This window comes from Pseudonaja textilis, chromosome 1, assembly GCF_049901715.1.
Source record: "Pseudonaja textilis isolate UNSWEBS1 chromosome 1, rPseTex1.2, whole genome shotgun sequence".
Classification (NCBI taxonomy): domain Eukaryota; kingdom Metazoa; phylum Chordata; class Lepidosauria; order Squamata; family Elapidae; genus Pseudonaja; species Pseudonaja textilis.
In genome coordinates, this window is record NC_141990.1 from 95,851,050 (window position 1) to 95,873,261 (window position 22,212).

Consider the following 22,212-nt stretch of genomic DNA (forward strand, 5'->3'; position numbering starts at 1 on the left):
GACAAGTTGATTTTGGGAAACTGAAAGAAGAACAAGACCAACCTGAATGTAGGGTGGAATGATTACAAGAAGGCATTTGATTTCATGCCACATGATTGGATAATCAACTGCCTAGAAAAAACATGAGTGAATAGAAAAAGCAAAAACTTTGTCCAAGGACCGATGGCACAATGGAAGACACAGTTGCTAGACAATGGTGATAGATTGGGAGAGGTTAATATCAAGAGAGGAATCTTACAAAGGTACTTACTATTCAGTGGTGGGATTTAAATTTCTGTACTACCAGTTCTGTGGGTGTGGCTTGGTGGATGTGGCTTGGCTTGGTGGGCATGGCAGGGGAAGTATACTGTAAAATTTCCATTCCCTCCTCACTCCTGGGGGAAGATTACCACCAGTTCTTCAAACTACTCAAAATTTCCACTACTGGTTCTCCAGAACTGGTCAGAACCTGCTGAATACTACCTCTGCCACTAATCGCTTCTATTTGTCATTGCAGTGATTCTCATTGCACTGATTCCTCTGTCAACAACACTGAATAACTCAGGCCATGGCTATGAAATACCCAAAACATCTGCCAGACTATTCTACCTCCTTTACATGGGCAATCTGAAGCTGTATGGAAAAACACCACCTGAAATAGAAACGCTGCTATAAGATGGGCTCCAGCACAAGTCGAAAAGCTCAGAAGACAAGACCTCTGGTGCCAGGGAGTGACCCAAGATGGATCCTACTTTGATGTTCTTGTGGGGTTTGTGTGCTCTGAGGAAGATGAGAGCTATGCCAGAGATTCCAACATACTGACAGGTCTCATCAGAGGAGTCAGACAAAGAGTGTCTCTCCCTTCAAAAAATATGATGGGACATAACTTAGAGAAACCCATACCTATTCAGTGATCACCCAGGTTACAGGAACCATGCTAGGTGTTGGAGTTCCTGGACATCTGGTGACAAATGGGCTATAGAGCTCAGGATTGCTAGCTGAATAACAAAGGCCATTAGCTGAAGAATTACTGGAAGATAAGATGTCTTTAAAAGAAATAATGATCTGCTATTACACATCAAGCCCAACAAGAAGAGAAAACAGTATTTGAAACAAATGCATCAATTCTGGAAAGAACAAAATCCAGAATCATAAATAACAGAACAGAGGATAGCAGATCATTCTTGAGTTATAATACAAAATATTCACAGAAGAAGAATTGGAAGAATTACAAAGGTCTAGCCTCAAAAAGAACACCAAAATTCCCTCCAAAAAGAAGTCCAGAGTAGTCCAGTGCCACATCAGAGATCATTCCAGTGGAAATCAGGAAGAGATCAGGAAAAGAGCCTATTGTGCAGAGGGTTAGACTGTAGTAAAGTATTGTCCCACTATTTTAGCTCCTCAAATGCAACAGCAAACATTCAACATTGGCAAATTGTTATTCTATTACTAACATGAAGTTTCTATAGATACACACATAATGCACACATAAACACCCAGCCTTAGGCTGCTGTATCATAGAGCAGCAGACACAACTGGAAGTGATTGATTCCTCTCTTAGCCAGGTCTCTGCAATATATGCCAGGTCAGCACCTTCAGCATGCCATTACACCAAGGATAATCAATGTTTTATCAGCAATCGACCTGGCATTAAAAGCAAGGACATTTAGGTTGCAGATATGTCTGATCATGAAGTTTTAAAAAAGAAAGAGGGTTAGGGTTTGTGTTTTGCATTTGGAACAGATTACTTTTCAGGTAGGGAGGGGAGTAGAACTCCTTAGCATCAGAACGTGTTAATAATATATGAAATACTAATGCTCTGATGGTCATTTTGAAAAATCCTTTTAGTGAGTACCTAGAAACCAAGAGGAACATACGTGCCAAATTTCAAGTTTTTAGGCTTTACGGTTCTGGAGATTTTGTGATGAAGCATGAGTGGTATTTTGCTTTTATATATATAGATTAGAATTGGAAGCTCTAAGGCACTTTTGCACATCCTGCCTCCATACTTACTTAGTTTAAGCATTTTTTTGATTACTAATGGAGTAGAATCCTAAACTAGATAAGCCTTTGGTCCTATTAGCCAAGTCTGAAATTCTTACGATAGTTTCCTATACACCTAATTTACGAAATTGAATTACAAAAGACAGCTATAAAAGTCCATTAAAAGTGTTTGCTTCAAATGTAATATATCATATGGAATATATAAAGTATGATTAGTAGATATGAAAAAGTAACTGAGAAAGGCTAAGATGTGAGCCATATTATTACTCCTCCAAATGTTATTTCACAATTGGAAAATTGCTGACTAAGCTAAAGATTTCACAGAATTTCTTTCATGCTATGTACAAGTGAGAAGTTAGACATTTTCACCTAGTGAATTGTCTATTCCCACATCCCTGGAATAATTGTGTGATCTCACATGTTTATTTAAAATGAGAATGGCAAGATTCCTGCTAAATCACTCTAGATCAGTATTTAAACCCACATATTTGTAAAAAATTATCTTCTGGTACTGCACTTGATAGTGCCAAGTCTCTAATCCAACCATTTAGCTCTACGTGACCCTGTTAGAGTTGCCTTTTTCTGATTATAATTGTTTGCAGAGATACAAGAGTTCTATTATATTTAGATCCAAATTCTGTCCACCCAGTCAAAGATGCTATACAGGTAGCCCTCAACCTACAACCAAAACTGAGCCCAACCTTTTTGTTACCAAGTGAGACATGCTAACTGAGAAGGATGTTATAATATTTCTTGCCAGTTTTTAAGTGAGTCACTACAGTTGTTAAGTTAGCAGCATGAATGTTATGTTCCCCATTGACTTTGCTTGTCAGGTTACAAAAGTTGATTGTATCACCCCAGGACAATGCAACCATCATACATATGAGTCAATTGCCACGTACCTGAATTTTGATAACATGACTCTGGAGATGCTGCAGCAGTCGTTAAGTCATTAATAAAAACGGTCATAAGTCACTTTTTTTTCAAATGGTCATTAAATGAATTGTTGTAAGCCCACAAGTTGCAAGCACAATTGGGACAGTAAATTCCATTGCTAAGTGATCTGGCTGTTAAGAGAGTCACACCCAGTTTTACAACTTTTTGCTGTGGTCATTAAGCAAATCACCATATTCCTCCATAATTTTTAAAAGTGGGAAGGTTTTCCAAGAACAAAAAAAATAGAAACATTGATCTACAACAAATAGGTTTTAATAGGAAAACATATCCAACAGATGGTAAGGGGGCTTAAAATGCAAAGCTGAATATTGTAAATGTGCTTTTAATCAGGGTGGATTTTTTTGGGGGGGAAGGGATTAATCTAATACTGCATATTATACTTGATGAATGTAGTTTTATGTATACTGAAAACAAATTCCTTGTGTGTCCAAACACACTTGGCCAATAAAGAATTCTATACTATTCTATATGTCAAATTTAAATGATTAAGACGTTCGCCAACCTTTTTGAGGGGGGAAACATACCTGTCGGTATGCATTTTATGGACAAATAACAGATCACGCTTGCCTCTGGGCAGATTCCACTAAAATTAGGACATATTAGACATCGTGTTTTTTGAGACTGATATATACTTACGGTATGAATGTAGCCTTTCTGAGGTGTATAACTGTGAGACAAAATGAAACAAGCGAAAACTGCGAGTTAGTTCTGCTTTTTTCTTGTCAGTCTGGCAGATGTTACTACATAAATCTTGTGTGGAAACTTTTCTAAGTGGGAAGCCATTGGTGGCCCAGGTTTCCACTCTAATTTCAACATCATGGATTCTATCTGGAGCCACATCCTTTGCACTTGGAGGAATTCAACTGTTTTCTTGAATGAAATACTCTCCATCAAATTTTGGGGGCAATTATCCAAATCTAATATAATTAAACTTGCCTAGCTAAAAGCTTCGCATTTCACAAAGTTCCCTTTATCTCGCAGAAAGCATCCACACAGGTTTCTTCTTTCAATAGCATAATTCCCTTATTGATACACTGTTCGTGTGGTGGAAAGTTATTGCCGAAAATCTCCCTTAACAATTGTTTGTTTGTTTTGAGTATTATTTCTCCCCAACGCCGGAACGAACTAAATGGCTTTGGCCCCACTGCAAGGGACACTTTCGGTCGGCGTTCCTCTCCAATTCAGGATTGCCAATCTCTTCTTCTTCCCCCCGGTTCTCCAGTTACCCCTCACTCCGCTGGCGGACAAGAGGCGGCGTGACTCTCGCCTGCCACGCCACCCCTCTCCGCGCATCCCGCTGTCTCAGCTCCTTCTCTTTCCTCTTCGGAGGAGCAGCAGCATCTGCTGAGTTCCCGCCTCTATCTCCGCCCGGCACCAAGCAAAAAGGGGGGAGGCGGAGGAAAGAGCAGAGAAGCGGCGCCGCAGCGAGGGCAGCCGCAGCAAAAGAAAGGGAGTTTTGTCCTCGCTGCTGCTGCTGCTGCTGCGGCCGGCCTGGGAGCAAAGCAACCATGGCCGCAGCTTGCCTCAGGCCCAAGGCGGGCTGCGAAGCGCGAAAGGCGATTACGGCCACAAGAGGAGCAAACGCCCAGCAGTGACCAGCCTTCTGTTCCCAACGTCCAGGCCGCGCGTCCTCCAGCGGCAGGAGGCGGGGGGAGGGGGGGCACGCTCCGCTTCGCCTTGCCGTCGACCCTCACTTTCTCCTCGGCAGCGAAGGAGGTTACCAGCACCATGTGGGGGAGGCTTCTCTCCGAGATCGGGCAAAACGGGGATTACCGGATAGGTAAGGCGAGGGAAACGGGCCAACTTGCGCGTGGCGCGGCGGGGCACACGGCGTCAGCTGGTCCCGCTCGGTGCCCGGCCGGCATCTCGGGGCGAGAATCGGGGCAAACGGGAGAGAGACCGTGACCCCGAATTGGGTTTGGCCGCTCCGGATTCTGGGCTGCGCTTTCTCCTTGGCTCGCCGCGGATTTTGACCGTGCCTTGCCAGCCTCCCTCCCGGGTCCGAAAGAGTTCATTACTAAAGCGCGCCGCCGCCTTACGCCATCAGGCGCGGGGCTCTTGGAGAAGGAGCGGGGCGAAGGGAGAGTTGTGGAGGGGGAAGAGACGAGTAGTAGGCACCCGGGGGAGGCAGCTTAGATCTGCGCGGCCGTGCGGATTGCAAGCAGCCCGGGTGGGGAGGAAGGAAGGAAGAGAGGGAGGGGAGCCGTTGACGCTGTAAAAGCAATAGTAGTGGCTCGAGGCTATATTTAGAGCTTTTCTCCACAATCCTCTTTAAATCTGGAATTGGGGAGCAGGGCTTGATTTGAGAAATGACAGCCAGCGCCAAGTCACCGGGCTCCTTCTTAAATTGCCCTCTTTTCGGAAGCTTCCCGAGATGAGTTTGAAGACAAGAGAGGATTTGGCGTTAAAAAAGAAAGAAAGAAAGAATAAATGAAGTATGCTCCGCTCTTGGTGCTTAGCTGGCCAGGCAGAGATGCGCGTCCTTGTTCCAAAAAGTAAAGCCAACTTGCAATCCCATAGACTGAAACAAAACTCCATCCCTGTTAGGGGACTGAGTGAATTACTCCTCAGGAGGTAATATAATTGTAGATTTGGACGGGTACACAGTATGTCCTGCCCGGTTCACACATCAATATCTCAAGTTAGCAAAACAGGCCAGTCATCTGTCTTATTAAGCCGTCCAAGATAACATTGTGTTGAATATATTGTGCTTTGTTTCTTCTGTCAAGCCCTGAGTTGATACTGTTGTGGAACAGTTAGTTTGCACTGGTTTGAGAACAAGCTGTACTTTTCTGCACAGCTTTTAGGATAAATAACAGTTATTTGGTAATTCTTTTGATGTGAATTACTGTACTGTTCTGTACTTTTTAGGAATAGAATGTGTTGCTTGAAAGGGTCAGCTGTTCTAGAGGAGAACAAGTATCATATCTCATAAAGATGTAATTGTTTACTACCTCCATTTTCTGATATTTTAATTAATAATCAGAGCCCTTTATGGTGAAACAATTGAACTCGTTTTATTGATAAATGTTATGGGTTACAAAAGAATCATAATCTTAAAAATGAAATGCAGAATTTGACTGGTTCACTATAAGTTTATATGCAATAATATATTGAAACAACACTTTCCTTGTCAGCTCATTAGAGTAGTGGTACCCCACCTCATCCGTCATACCTGGGACAAAAGTAGTCCAGATGAAAACCATAGTAAATTATGAAAAGTTTAACCAAATCTTAAAGCTTACTGTAAGTGATAAAAAAATAATCATAAAATGTCTAAAAAAGTATATTGGTAAACATTGGAAAAAGTGGACTTTTGCCACTGTCACAGCAGAACCCTGTATCTTTGATAGAGCGATTGGTGGCATTCATACAAAAAGTTGAAAACCACTGCACTAGAATATATTGTTGTATCTATTTTATCCTTTGGATCAACGTCATTGTGATTTTCTAACTCAGGAAATGGGGGTACAAATGCTTCCTTATATGTCATTTTGGATATTATCTCATTCTAAAGTAAAAAATACATTTTTAAAAAATCCATTATCTCTGCACTATGCAAGCCTCCCAAAGGCAACCTGACTCATTTACTTGCAAAATTTTATTCAGGTGACCTTTACCCTTTATTATTGGATGGACTCTGAAGATTTATCTATTCACCTTGCCTTTGAATTGAATTAGGAATTATTTTTATATATGATGCATCTGATATAATTTTTATTTGATTTCTTAAAATTGTTTAAATCTATTATTGTGATTTTAATAGTCTTACAAGTTTGAAAAAAGTTTACTTAAAAACCTGTCTTATGATTTTTTTAAAAAACCAGGTATATAATAATTAGGTATATTTAGTTTTACATTACTGATTTCTTGCAGTTTATGTTGCTTAATACTGTAGGGAAAATTACACATTAAAGGAAAGCCTGTTTTGCATTTTAGAAATGTTGGATCCAAATAAATTAATTGAAAATAGAAAACCAAAGCCAGGATATATAGCACAAAAACATGGGATTATAGCATCTATGATCTGGGCTCTATCAACTTTCTATACTCCAAATCCAGTCACATCTGACAATTGGCAATCAAATGTTGTTTAGTAGCCTAGTAGTTGAGAATTATACAGTACTACGTCATACTTTAATATGTTAATGATACTCAATTTTATGAACTTTTAATGCGATAAAGGAAAGATTAGATCAAGAATCATAGTTTTTATTCATCAACCAAGTATCTATATGGTGACAATAAAAGTTTATAAGTGCAATTAGCAGATCTTTCTATGAACATACTATTGAAATAAAGAGATACAAAGGTTTATGAAAAACGCAGTGTTATAAAAATTGACATCCTCTTTCAGTATTATATTTAAATATTGTTTGCCTGATCTTATTTTGTTTAGAAAATATTGAAATGAGAAATAAGGTGGATTGATTGAAATTAACAATAGTCAAAAATTAACAGGAAGTGGTGTTTTTAACTGTAAAAGCTTGAAATTCAGTGTGATGTTTGCTAAAATGTTTATAAAATTTAATTTGCTGAGATATAAAAGAGGCTACTCGCTGAGCCTATCATTACTGACTGGTGTTACTCTTTGATTGGTGCAAATTACTGTTTGTTATAATGCTTCAACCAATCAGATTAGTTTAACTATGATGGTATAAAGATTCTTGTCAGCTGAACTTCTTTGCATTCTGTGATTCAGAAATATTTGTGAGTATCAGAGACAGTAAAATTATGTTAAGAAAAATGTATTATTATTATTAATTAATTTAATTATGGCTGCCCACTCCAAAAATCTGTTAAAATGTTGACCATACCCAAACAGAAATATCAATCCTAATTGTTTCCAATTTATTCTGTTTGTAGATTGCTTAATGAGTAGCCTTGATTCTACAAATGGGGATCTGTTCAAACACAGATTCTATTTGCAGGCTATTGTTAGTTAAAATAAAAATATTTATGTAGTGCTATCTTCTCCCTGAGCACAATGTATGAATCCACTGATAATCTAGGCAGAGGTATACTCCAAATATTTTTAAAAATGATGAAATATAGTAGCATGTACTTTTTTGAATTTCACCTTTGGCTGAGTTTTTAATTGGGATACCTCATTGTTTTTGAATAAAATTTCTGAACTCTTATGAAAGTACCGTAGCTATGAAGATAAGACTGATTGATAATTTGGTACTTGTGAGCCTAAATACATGTATTCAGTTTTTATTTCATTATATTTTAGATCTCACTGTTTAGAGATGTGACCATCCTCCGAGAAGCAGTATGAATTGGCTGTATGAAGCATTACATAATTCATTCCAGATTCAGATGATTTTTTTTCACATGATAAATGTAGTGTTGAACAAGATTCCCAGGTCTCTTTTCAAGATGATATAGCTTCTGTTGCTTTTCTAGCATTTGAAAATTTCAGAATATATTCTTTTTAACCAACTAAACATGCAGGGCTGATATAGTAGTGTGAGGTGCGTGACTATCAAGTTACGTATGACATCAGTAGCCATGAATGACACAACTGCTCTCTGCTTGTGCTATTTTAAAAATCCTTAATTATTTCTTTTCTCTAGGAGCCAAAGACTCCTACTCTGTGCTATTTGAGTGCAGAGAAGCAATACAGCAGATAAAATGTTGTTTGTAAATAACATTATTGTTTTTAATGAGGGGGCTATTTCTGCTTTTGATGAGCCATATACCAATTTAATTACCTCCATTAATATTATAGTTCCAATAGAGATTGAAAATAGTTTTCAGGAAAGCATACATACAACGAGGCTTTTTTCAGAATGGGCTGACTTTATTGGGTGGAGGACTATTATATGTTTATTTGCATATGTATTATTCTATATAATGTGGCTTAATGGCATTTTTGAAAATATGAATAATGCAATGTTTTCAATCTGAAGCAATTTTTACAAAGCCTTCAACTTGAATGAGAAAAACATGACAATCTATGTAAAAGCTTGCTGCATCATTTAAGCAAAAAATAGAAAATAACAAATACATATGTTTGTGGGAGGGAAATGTATATTTGTTCGGCTGGTCTTGGTAGGAAAATTATTTCCAATAATATAGTAGTGTTGGTTTTTGAGGGATTGTATCAATTGTTGTTGATCGTTAATGATTGTATCCACGCACTATCCCTAACTTCATCCCTCAGATCTTCCAATGAATCACTTGCCACTTAACTTAGTCCATTCACTTTGCTTTTAGTTGTGTTCTTTTTCTCTTTCCTTCCAGATTTCTGAGCACCAGGGCCATATTTAGAGAATTAGGTTCAAAGTATAATTTGAGTCTGGTCATTTGTGCCTCAAGTGAAAAATGCCACAGTGAAATTATTTTTTGGTCCTCTTCCTTAGCTTTCATAATACAGATTTTCTTTTTGCTAAGGTTATTAATTTGCTATTCATTCTTGTAGTGAAAGCCAATCCACATTTTTATCATCCAAGTAATGATATATTTGAGTTAATGACTCTTCATAGAATATATGTGATTGATTTTATAAGACTTTTATTTGAGGGAAAGAATGAGATATTAAACAGTTTAGTAATCTTCATTTGAGCCAATCTGCCATAATACATGAAATGATTGGAATGAGGAACATGCCTTTTTTTTTTAAACATGAAGAGTTCTATGAGTTTTAAGTACAGCTGCTAGCCACCAGTAGATATCTTGAAACAAAATTTCCCAGAAATATTATCATTTTTATCAATCACTGTTTCCTACTGAAATAATAAATTGAATGTTCCTTAGTAATATCTAATAATTGCTGCTTCTTGGACAATAACATTTCTTAGCAACAGGTAATTTGTAATGAAAGTGGTAACCTCACTGACAATGTCATAATGTAAATTTCAATAGTAGGGTGAGTTCACAATCTGTTATGAACTTTGTGGGGTTTGGTGGATTGGATACTGTATTTAAAACTGCTGAATATGTACTTTATAGATGAAGATACCTGGACAGTATAACTAGAGCCCTCTTTGTTTTATGGGGTGGAATGGATGCGGGGGATGAGGATATGATGCAGATACAATGCAGTGGTGATGCGGGCTTGTAAGAATGCTGATGTGTCCTTGCAAGAACAGAAATTGATAGTGAGTTTTTAATTCTCTATAGTAGCACTATTATGTTCAGTAGATTACAGTGCAGCAGAGGTACATACAAAATATGTCTAGTTTTGAACCTATTGTGTTACACTGTTTCAGATTTGCAGAAACAAAATCTGGAATGCAGGTATAAAATTGCACCTCAAAATGGACAATCTAACATGGAACATGATATTTTAAGAATTTACTAAAAAGGAGGGAATAAGAAATCAGCTCATATTTAACCATTGTTAGCGTTCAGTTACGACTTTCATTACTTTTTTTCATTTACTTGTAAGAGAGGAAGCTGAATATCCAACATCAAATTTTTTTCCTGCCATTTAGATACAACCGTGTTTCTCACAAAATAAGGCCGGGCCTTTTTTTTTTTTTTTGACCCCCGAAAAAATGGCTAGGCCGTCTTTTCAGGGGTGACTTAATTCCCCCCCTTGCATCCTCGGGTGGGCGGGCGGCGACAGCTTGGATGTTCGGGAGACCTTCTGCCACCGTTGCTTTCCCTTCTCTCTTGCTGCTGCGGCGTTAGAGCAACGCCATGGTGTTTGGCGCAGCCACGTGCAGCCAGTCAGGGCTCCTCCCTGCAACTGGAGCCCTGAGGAGACACTTGGCTTCAGGTGCTCCTGTCATCGCCTTCCCTTTGCCTTCAAAGGTAAAGCGAATTATTTTAAAAATGACACCCTACTACAACAAAGCCTCCCCTGCCCGAGAGGGCAGCCCAACCCCACGTGGGGAGGCGAATCTCCCGGGGCCGCAGCGCAGGATCGGCCCACCTCAGGAGAAGCGCCCAGCCGCCATCCCTGCCTGGCGCCGGGCCAAGTGCGAAGAGCTCCGCCTGGGGCGCCCAGCGCAGCTGACAGGTGGGCCCTCCTTCCCAGCGACAGAGCTCTCACCAAGGCAGCGAGCGCCTCCCTGCCGGACCCTCCGCTCATCCCGCCAGGGCCGCGCCAGAGCCGTGCGGGCTGGGCAGAGCCAGGAAAGCGAGCCGCATTTTGCATGTTTAATACGGGCCTTAATTTGGGGGGAGGGGCTTAATTTGATTTTATGCCAATAAAACATGGTGGGGCTTCCTATTGGTGGAGGCAGTATTGTTGGAGAAACACGGAAGAATGATGTAAAATAGATACTATAAATAAATCTTGTAAAATATTATAAAATAAAATCAGTATTGTTATGAATCAGTAATGAATTAGTTTATTATGCAATACAGAGTAACAAAAACAGTCTTCTCAATTACATGTCACAGTCATGATTTGGTCCTTAGAAGCTAATACTGGCTCCAAATTGTGTCAGATTGGATTTGATTTAAGTAGCTTATTTATTAATTACAACCTATACAATTTGAAATGCTTCCCTTTGTATCACTTCTGTGTATGCTAGCAATCCCGTTTAAAATGATAAGAACTATCTCAAATTGCCTGGAAATCCATTTATTTATTGTATAGGGGAGCAGATGTCTCATATCCATTGTTGAAGAAAAACCCATTTGTTACTAATAGTCTATAATAGGAGGAAGGCTGCTTTTGCACTTGTCTCCAGTGTCAACTGTTCTGACTTCCACATAACTTTAGAATCCTATCTTTGGTTTGTAACCTGAGGTTCAGGAGTCAAACATGTAAGCATACAAGCTTATATTTTAATTCCAGTGGTGTCCTTTACTACAAACCATCCTCATAAAAATTTCAATAGCACTTTACTTTTATCAAAGGCTATAGTATTCTGTGTTCAGCCACTTCTTTTTTTTCTATTAATCTTTTCTTCTTGAGCAGAGTAAGTTAAATTCTGTAATTTTATATAGGCTTTAATACCTTTGTATTTTCATAAACTGTCTTTCCAGTTTGATGTTTACTTTTATAGAGGATTGATTTGTAGATTTAAAATCAACTGTAATAACAACGAAAACTGTATTTCGGATTTCATTGATTTGGTAAGAAATAATACATTATAATTTATTGGTCCTTGGAAGTGGATTATCACTGAATTGGAGCCCAGTATAATCCCATGGATCAAATAGTGAAGAATTAGAGCTAGCTACCAAATGCCTATATATAAGTATACAACAAGTTTTGGTCCCACATGAGATGGGGACTGAAAGAAATTCAGAAAAAGATTGAAACAACTTCAGCTTGTTTTAAGTGATTTTCAGATCCTAATCGATTTATCCTCTTGGTTCTTTTAATGATAATGAAAGTAGACTGTGTCAGTGGTGGTTTTCAATTTTTTTTATTACCAGTTGTGTGGGCATGGCTTGGTGGGTGTGGCAGGGGAAGGATACTGTAAAAACTCCAGTCAGAGGTGGTATTTGCTGGTTCTCTGAACTAATTAAAATTTCCGCTACTGGTTCTCCAGAACTGGTCAGAACCTGCTGAATTTCACCTCTGCTCTGTGTGCCTACCTCTTTTAGAAGTTTGCAGTGTATTTTGCAACTCAAAAAATCGTACCTGTTTATGAGGAAATTTATATATTACGGGAAAGTATGCAGAGAAACACATCAGTGGAAAATACTTTTCAAAAGCATGGCTAACTGGAAAAAACATACAAAGAGTACAGTTGGAAAGACATTTTTTACAACAGATACACATTTTCATGTTAAATGACTCTAAATTGATTAGAAATGGCTGAAGAGAAAAATGAAATATAAATGAAATAGACACACATTTATTTACACTTACACACACATGCACACACATACACCATGTCCTCACATACTGTAGTTTATGAAGGATATGCACTTTGTGTTGAATTTCTCTTCCACTAATTTTTTTCCCTAGTTTGAGGACTCAGTAATTTTTTGCTAACTGTGCTGCCTGATCTGATTTGACTTTTCCATTTAAAAGTCAAGCTAAGACAAACACAGTTGATTAGTTTTTGTGAACAATAGTTTTGTTATTCATTTAACTCTTTGGTTAAATGTTGCAAAATTTCTTTTTTTAATGGAAATGTTTTATGCCAATAGAAAAAGTATTTACGTTTGCAGCAAAAAAGAGATCATCACATTTTCAATGTTATTTTTGTTTCAGAACCCTGGAGCATAGGGTTCAATTCCCTGTTAAGTCTATGGCTGAGCATGGTGGCCCTAAGAGAATCACTATCTTGCAGCTTCAGGTTCCTAATTGTAAAATGGGAGTAATAGTGACTGTTCTTCAAAAGGTATCAGAAGACTGTAATACTGAAGGTATTTGAATTTGTTTTTTGTTTTAAGCTAAGATAGATTTTATGTAGTATAATAAAAATACATATTTCACATACCAGTGATAATAACATTCTTCCTAATCCTAGCATCCTTATAATATACAGATTTGCAGTTCCTTTCACATTCAGCAGCTATGGCGCTTCGGTAGGTAATACGGATTAAATTTTTTGTATCTACAAATAGTTTTTGTTAGCATTCTTTTTTCCCCCTAAATTAATGTTTTTCAAATTTAAGATTATAGAACATCATTTTTTTTTTTTTGGTGGAACACACATGACTGCTTCTTTAAAAAAATTGAAGCAAATTATAAATTATACAACATATAATGTATGAACTTGCATATAAAGGCATGTTTCAGTTTTTGGAATGATTTTTTTTTTAAGTTTTAATTCCTTCTAGCCTACTTTAAAATTTATTTTTGAAAGATTATAGATCTTCATAGGATATATGAGATTACAATTTTATCTGTCGAGACAATATAAGAATTATTCATTCTGTCAATATTTGGATTTCTTTGTTCTGAGTACAAAAAAAATCAACTTTCATGAAAATGAAGTTGAAAGAACAAATAGTAATCTTTTTAGTATCTTTGAAGGTGCCCATGGAACAATACCAAATTGTTGGAGAATACTGATATTCTTTGGGACACAATTGAAGAAATACTGGATTACCAAGCATAAGTTGGTTTCTTATAAAACCATTGCATTTAAACTTTACATTTTTAATTTTAGTTATATAAATTTAAAAAAGATTGTATGGATGATTTTTTTCATAAAACATCAGTTAAGTAAGAATTAAATTATAAAAAAGCTTCATTTTTTGCTTACTTGATAGCTTTGAACATTTCAAAGGGAAGTGAAGGGATCCAACCACCTGTCATTTTAACATTTCTAGGGCTCTTATGGGATAGGAACCAGAAACAATATGGGAAGCAAAAGAACATGCTTGAGTTTAGTCTTTGCCTTCTATCATATCCCATTTTTTAAAAAAAAGTTAGTATAAGAAGAAAAAGGAACCTAACAGGCACTACAGCAGGTATCCATTGATATATGCCTGTAAAATACATGACAGAATACAGATGTAAGAAAGACTTTACATTATAGTTATTTCTCTAAGACCAAGTCTTCTTGTGTGTTATTTAAGGCTAGTTTATTGAAAAAGTTTGGAAGAGCCATTGTAACTGAAACAGTTCTAGTGTTGTATTGTTGTGAACTTGAATGTAAACTTTGAGGAAATTGTTAGAAAGATGTACTGAAATTGCACAACATGTTTCTTTGTTCCCCCTAAGGCTATGAGTTTTAAATCAATAATTCTCATTCAGCATTGTCAGCAAGACCACATAAACAAGGACTGCCAAAGCTTTGTAATAATTACTAGTGGTTGATACTGGCCAGGTAAATCTGAGAAAAGTCTACATTTGCTAAAAGAGAGATTGCCCGTGCTAATGTTTACCTTTACTTTTCTCCCCAAGAAAGATATTTTTGCAAGTTAGAAGGCTCATGTAATTTGATATGCAAGTAAATAATGGGGAGTATGCAAAATCATCTTTCATAAAGGGAAAACTGTCTCTGTGTTAATCATGATTAAATAACATAATGATAAGACAAGGACTACTAGCAACTGAGGGGGTAACCCACTAACAACTTGCTTCTATTCTAACAATATAACTTTATTCTTTGAAGTATTGTAATGTCCTTTCCACTAATACTACTAATCTGATTTTTGCTATAAGTGACCTGTAAGATATAGTAGTTTTCTGAATTTGAACTGCATTTCCATGAACAGAATTCATGTCATCAGAAAGAAAGCCTTGTACTTCCCATCACGGTTTTTATGTCTATAATAGCAAGGTAATAGTCTTACTCTTATAGAAAGGCTTATAATTCTACTCTTTGTCACTTAAGTTTATTTCATTATTAAAGTAATGGGTTACATGAAGATGATGTATAATTTAGCTCTAATGTCAGCTTAATAACCTGCTATTTCATGTATACTTTACACAGTGTAATGGCTGGAAAATGGCTTCTTCCTGTTCTAGCTCTTTAATAATACATAAAAGGTTAGGTCACATGCATTTGTCCTGGTCTTGTTATTTTAGTGTGAATTGGCAATAATGCAGAAATAATAATGAAGAAGCAGTTCTCCCTTCCTTGTTCCCTCCCTCCCTCCCTGTGTGTGTATGTATATGTAAAATGTAACAGCCCACCAAAGCCAAGCTGAAAACTTGGGATATGCAGCAGTGGTGGACTTCAGATTTTTTACTACTGGTTCTGTGGGGGTGGCTTATTTGCTGGCTGTGGCTTGTCATGTGACTGGGTGGATGTGGCTTAGTGGTCATGTGACTGGGTGGACATGCTTTTGGTGGTCATGTGACTGGGTGGGTGTGGCCAACTCAATGTCACTCACATCAAGGGGTTCCTCACCTGGCCCCTCCCCTCCCAGCCATTCCTTGTCACCCAGCCTCAACTTATCTATAGTTCTGTAAAAATGTTGTTCACCTTTTTTGACTTTATTATCTGCATACTGTAGATGTACTTTCATGGACCACTGAAAGGACTAAATGGCTCACATGCTTTATTCAAGAGTGTGGTGAGCAACAGGCTTTTAAGGGGCTGCCACAAAGAAAGAGGGGGGGGGGGGTGTATTTTCCAAAGCACCAGGAGGCAAACAAACAATGGATGGAAACTGAACAGAGAGAAGCTAAACCTAAAACTAAGGAGAAACTTCCTGTGAGTGAGAACAATTAACCAGTGGAACTCCCTGTCTCCAGAAGTTCTGGGTGCTCAATCACCGGAAGATTTTAAGAAAAGACCAGACAGCCATTTCTCTGAAACGGTATTGGGTTCACCCCAAGGTCCCTTCTAAGTATTATTCTGACACCTTTCCCAGGATTTCTACTCAGAGTTTGGCATCCTCGGTTTTCTTGCCTGAGCTGTGGGCTGGATTAGAAGACCTCCAAGGTCCCTTTCAACTCTTGCTAAACACATGTGTATTTTATGCTCTGGACTATTGACACTGAATGCATGTAAACCCTGAAAAATATGTGGTAGCCCTGGGCAAAAGAAAGGCAGAAAAATCACTCTAGGTGTAGGGACAGTAATATATTAACACATGATAAATAATGGAACAATTAAAAATACTAGCACAGAGTTTTATCTCTCTCTCTTCTTATTCTTTTCTTTCTTTCTTTACCTTCCTCTTTCTTTCTTTCTTTCTTTCTTTCTTTCTTTCTTTCTTTCTTTCTTTCTTTCTTTCTTTCTCTCATACACACACACACACACACACACACACACACACACACAGAGAGAGAGAGAGAGAGAGAGAGAGAACGCACTTAACAGACAAGCATTTTGGAAGCAGATCTTTTTAATTTCTCCAAGGCTTGAGTGGATTCCCCCACCTCCTCTGTCAGACCGCACTCCTTCTCACTCCAGCGCTTTAACTCACATGGGAAAAGCGATACTTGCAGCATCCATGGGGAATCATTGGAGAAGTTTTTAAAGGACCTGCTTCCAAAATGCATTTCTTTTACGTTGCAAAAGTGCTCCAAGGCTCAATTCACCCCCACCCCCTCTGTCAGACTGCACTCTTTCTCACTCCCGACACTTTAACTCACATGAGGAAAGCGATACTTGCAGCCTCCATGCCTTTCTTCCTTTTCCCTGGGGAGAAAGAGGACATGGGGAATGGAAAGCTAGGAGAGCGATCGCAAGTGAGCAACCAGGCGACCAGGTTGGGGGCATGGCCAGCCAGGGATTGCCACCGGTTCGGCGACCCATGCCAAATAACCGCTACCGGTTCGCCTGAATAGGTGCAAACTGGTTGAATAGCACCTCTGATATGCAGCTATTCAGATCCAAATTGGAAAAGGGCTTTAGAATGTTACTCTTGCTGCATCTCTTGGCATATTGTAAGAAACCGCTTAGACTTTAACAATAGCTGATGTCATCCCAGAAAAATATCTTGAGTTTAAAAGGTACTAGAAGATGGTGGCAGGTTGCAGTTACTTTATTTCACCCTCTTTGTGCCTTTTGTAACCCAAATGCATGTTTTCCTTGAACCTCTCAGGTAATGTCTAAGCCCAGGTAAAATAGTTAAAAGAATTGCCCCATGCAACAATAAAATTTTTGAGTGACTGACAATGTAATAAAAAACTGGGGTGTAGAGTGCAGGAAGATGGAGAGGTGAGCTGTCATAGCAAGAATGAACTAATGAATTATTTTTATGAGCCTAAGTAGAAATAAGAAACATCTGTAGTTCAGATTTGTGTTTCTGTAATAAATCAATGGATTGGTGAGAGTAAAGTAAGAGAAGAAATAAGAGAAGAAATCAATTAATAGTGATACATAATTCTGCTCTGAAATTGCACATTATTTTAATAAGAAAAGTAATTCTGGAAAGAATCTTAGCCAAATAAGATTTGATTTACATATAGTGAACAGTTCATTTAATTCATTATTTTCTATATTTTGTTTGTGAAAGCATTTTCCCCCTGGAATTTGTAAAGTTATTTTAAAAAGCTATGCTAAATATTGCAAGGAAAAATTGTTTTATCATAAAAGTTTAGCATAAATATTTATGATAAAATTATAGATAACTTTCATTCTACTAAAGTAAGTAAATGGTTAACTGGAATTTTTTTTATAAGGAAGGTGGACCAGAAGATTAAAAGGAGAGGTGTGTGAGGAGAGAAGCAGTTGGCAGAGTAAAAGGAGAGAAAGAAAAATGCTAAAAGAGAAGACACAGTGATGGCTCTGTTGAAGATGTAAATTCTGTAAATAAATAGAGTCGTGGCTCTAAAAAACAAATAATAGTAATTTCTCATGCAGTGTAATTGTTAAATAATTTTAATTGTTTTTAATCACATGGTTCGCTCAGACAGAATATAGTAAAATGCATAACTTCTTGCTTAGATATGTTATCAGGGAAAGAGTTGCTAAAATAACCTCCCTATAAAGTCAGCCTCTCAGCTAGCCTGCCTGCCTGCCTACCTACTTATCTGTCTATATAGTGTAAAAGATTCTAAAGTCTCTACTTAAAATGATTGGCGAAACAAAATATATAGTCCTTGACAATTTAGCAGTTGGTCTATATCAGGGGTGACAAACTCTTTCATTGTGGGCCACATCAGGTTGTTTTTGACCTCAGGGGATCGTGGTGGGTATGGCCAGGGTGGGCATGTCCAGCTTGATGTTACCTGTGGTGGCCCAAGCTCTCTGTCAGCGAAAAGAGGCTCCCGAGTTCCATTTTCAGATGCGATGGCCTCATGCAACCTTCTGCCTGTGAAAACGGAGCTCCATTTTCTCTGGCACAGGCACCACGGGCCAGTCCTTCGTTGTTTCCAGGCCAGATCCAGCCCCCGTGCCTTGAGTTTTATACTCCTGGTATAGATTGTCTTCTAAAAAAAACCAATTCCATAGCCCTCAAACATGCCAAACTGAAATTTACACCGGAATGTGTGTGTGTGTGTGTGTGTGTGTGTGTGTGTGTGTGTGTGTACGTACACATACTCATTTTGAATACAGTGTAAACAGTAACAAGAAAACAAAAAGGAATATTGACATATATACTACTAATAATAATAGTGTAACAGAATAGTTTTGACTAGATTTCTCTATTAGCTTATTTATGATTCTATTGGTTATATTGGCATATTTATAACTATAAACTATCTTTATATTTAATTCATACATAGCAATAATCTTTCTTCATCTAATTTCTACCTCTTATCTCTGAAATATTTGTTTAATATAAGTTGAATAGAGAATTTTCAGGAAAGAAATAGATGACTGAAGAGGGCTGATGAATGTGGCTAAGAACAAGGAGCTGAAGAGTAAATTGATTCCTTTAACAGTCTCCAGAGAAAAAGAAATTGCGAAATTGCCTACATTATGTTCCATATGATTGCTTGTCACTTGGAGACTACAAGGCAATGGTCTCCAGAAGGTGAGAGAACCAGAATGAGGGAATTTGCTGTTCTTGCTGCAACCACCACTGTTAGCGCCTTTAAAAGACATTTAAGTTCAAACTTCCTTTGCTAACCACCTTTGGAATTTGCCTATTAATTGCTTTAAAGAAATTAGATACCCTCAAAATGTCAAGGCTGAGTGCCTTAATAGAAGAAAATAAAATTGTATCTTTATAAGCTTTAAAAATTCATAATAAACACCAAAAAGCAAGACATTGGTCGTGGAAAGTTATGTGTTAAGGATTCCGAAAACATTGGAATATTGGATTTTGAACATTAAAACTTTGAAATTAATAAATGCATTTTTGTGGGAATATTTCTGATATTGGAGACATAAGATAAACAACTTATAATAGTATTCAGAATACTCAATGGAATCAACAATGTCAGCTGTGTTGTATGTTTTAAGAACAACCTATTTCCAGAAGGAATTGTTATGCTAGAAGATAGTAAAATATTTTGAACAAAACTTATCTGATTTCATTGTGGAGAATAATCTGAACAAGAATTTATCTCTGGGTGTACAAAAAATTGCTTGAAAATTTTAGAAGGACATACAGTGCCAATTTAAGATTGTTATTAGAATAATTTAGAAAAGAGGTGTCTTAAAGTTAGAAGAAATTTGAGACAAAGGATAACAATAATTCAAATAGACTAAAAAGCAATGATCTTTTATGTAAAAGGGAGGAATATAAAGTTGGTTATTTGATCAGTATTATAATGGGATATGTTGTTATTGTGGGAGTTCATTCTGGACTTCCTGACATCTGTACCGGAAAAGATGTGTCATTGATTTGATTACAGTTAAGAGTTGAGATATGAAATGAGTTTTGACTAATGCAATTATTTTAGAACTCTTGAACTTTTGCTGACACCTGAAATGGAAAATATGTTGTTTATCGGACTTGCATATACAGGTAGTCAGTCCTTGACTTATGACCAGTCAGTTAGCCACTGTTCGAAGTTAAGATGGGGGTCCTCAGGGTTGCTTATGATCCAAATTTAAAGTTCTAATAGCTGCATCCATCACTCTTGTAGTCATTTAGTCACAGTTTGGGAGCATAGCAACTGGACCGTATTTATGACTGTTTGTAACATCCTGCAGTCATGTGGCTGCAATTTACAGTGGGTTTTGTTGGAAACAAGCATTTACTTGTAGAAAAAATGCACATTGTGGAAAATGGATTTGCTTAACAACCACAGCATTCATTTTATGATTACCACATTTGCTTAATGACTGCTACAAAAAAGTTGTAAAATCAGGCTTAACAACCGGCAGGTCTTATAACCATAATTCTGGGCTCTTTTATGGTCATAAGTTGTGGATGTGTTGAGTTACGGGATTAGGAGTATTATTATTTATTATTTATTTATTTATTATTACTGTGAGGAGTTAATGAGAGAAAGTGAAGAGATAGTGAAAAACTTCATAGTTGTAGTAATGAAAGTGGGAAATCACTTTCTTAGTTTTCCTTTCTTTTCCTTTCTTTATTTTTTCCTTTGCACTTTTGCATCTTTTATTACCTTTTTTTCTTTTTTTTTCAGTTTGTATTGTTTTTTATTATTGTAGTTAAAAACTTTTAATGTAAATAAAAATATAAGTTAGAAAGTTACAAGTTCTTTGTTAATTGGGCTATTTTTAAAGTTATTTCTAATATATATATGTATAAAAGCGAAATACTACTCACTCATCATCACAAAATCTCCAGAACCATAAAGCCTACAAATTTGCAATTTGGCACGTATGTTCCTCTTGGCTTCTAGGTGCTCACTAAGAAAGGATTTTTCGAAATGATCATCAGAGCATTAATATTTCGTATATTATTATTAACATGCTCTGATGCTAAGGAGTTTACTCCCCTCCCCACCTGAAAAGAAATCTGTTCCAAATGCAAAACATAAGCAGAGGAGAGGAGTTTCAGTTTTAGTTTCACAGCACCAAGCAGCTTTAGTACAGAACAGTTGAGCTAAGCCATGCTCAGGGCCCTTGCTGTCTCCTTGTTGCTCACACAGCAAATACTGTTTCAGTTTCCAAACAGTCCTCAACTCTCTCACACACTGATAGGATGCTAGCCAGCTGAATACCGATGAATGCTGGTAGGCAGAATCCCCCCCTTCCCCTTATTTTCCTCCCCAAAAACTAAGCCCGACCACATAGTTTGGTAGCGAAGCACGGGTATCGATCGAGCTAGTATCATATGTAGCCTGGCTTCCTCTGTGTGAAGCATTAATGATTATTTATGAGATAGAAATGGAATTATATGGAATGTTTGCTTCAGTGAATATTAGGTAATAGTATAATATATTTTTCTATTTGGTTTGTGCATATTGGAGAAAAATGCATATATGTTACTAGATAGGTCAGGCATAAATTAAATTCATTTTAGATATATCAATATTATAGTTTTATTTTGTTTATAGAGTTTTAGAAAACATTTTAAACAACTGAATAAGCAAATAAGAGCATCTTCTTAAAATTCAGCATGGTAAGAAATTGAATTAGTAGAAATGTCACATTAATAATTCTGTGTTGAAAATATTACATGAATTTTAATCCATATCATTAATTGGGAATCTGGCCAGCTCAATCCATGGTATTATTTGCTCAATTGTACCCAGTATTGAAACTGCAGCTCTAGATACAGTGTTCAGAATGCTGTTCAGTCATTTAGTCACTTCCTACTTTTCATGATCCATTGAGCATAATTTTACCAGCATTCTTTATGTACTTATAAACTCATGTCATCAGGGGATAGTATGTAGTTAACTTGTCTTTTGTTGGCCTCTTTTTAAATTGCCTTTGATTATTTCAAGCATCTGGAACTTCTCCAGTGGCTTTTGCCTTCAGGGTACGTGTGAAAAGAATTTCAGCTTTAGTTTTATTGTCAGATATTCCAGGGAGTAGTCTTGCTTTATTTTATATATTACTGAATGATTTGTTGTTTTGTTGTCCAAGATATTTTTAACAATATAGCAAATTTATATAAATAAATAAATTT

At 37.1% G+C, this 22,212-nt stretch overlaps 1 protein-coding gene across 6 annotated transcripts in view; it reads left to right on the forward strand.

Annotated features, from left to right (window-relative positions):
- The first annotated feature begins 4,168 nt into the window (after positions 1–4,168).
- CEP85L (centrosomal protein 85L) overlaps positions 4,169–22,212 on the forward strand; it is a 101,088-nt gene continuing 83,044 nt past the window's right edge. For 2 of the 6 annotated variants that reach the window (XM_026705430.2, XM_087942093.1), the window contains exon 1: positions 4,169–4,720. In XM_026705430.2, the coding sequence (XP_026561215.1) occupies positions 4,669–4,720 (52 nt within the window). In that variant the 5' untranslated portion in view covers positions 4,169–4,668. Of the gene's footprint in view, positions 4,721–19,000; positions 19,192–22,212 lie in introns of those variants that run through there. The other 4 variants (XM_087942098.1, XM_087942106.1, XM_087942073.1 and 1 more) reach the window with 2 other exon arrangements.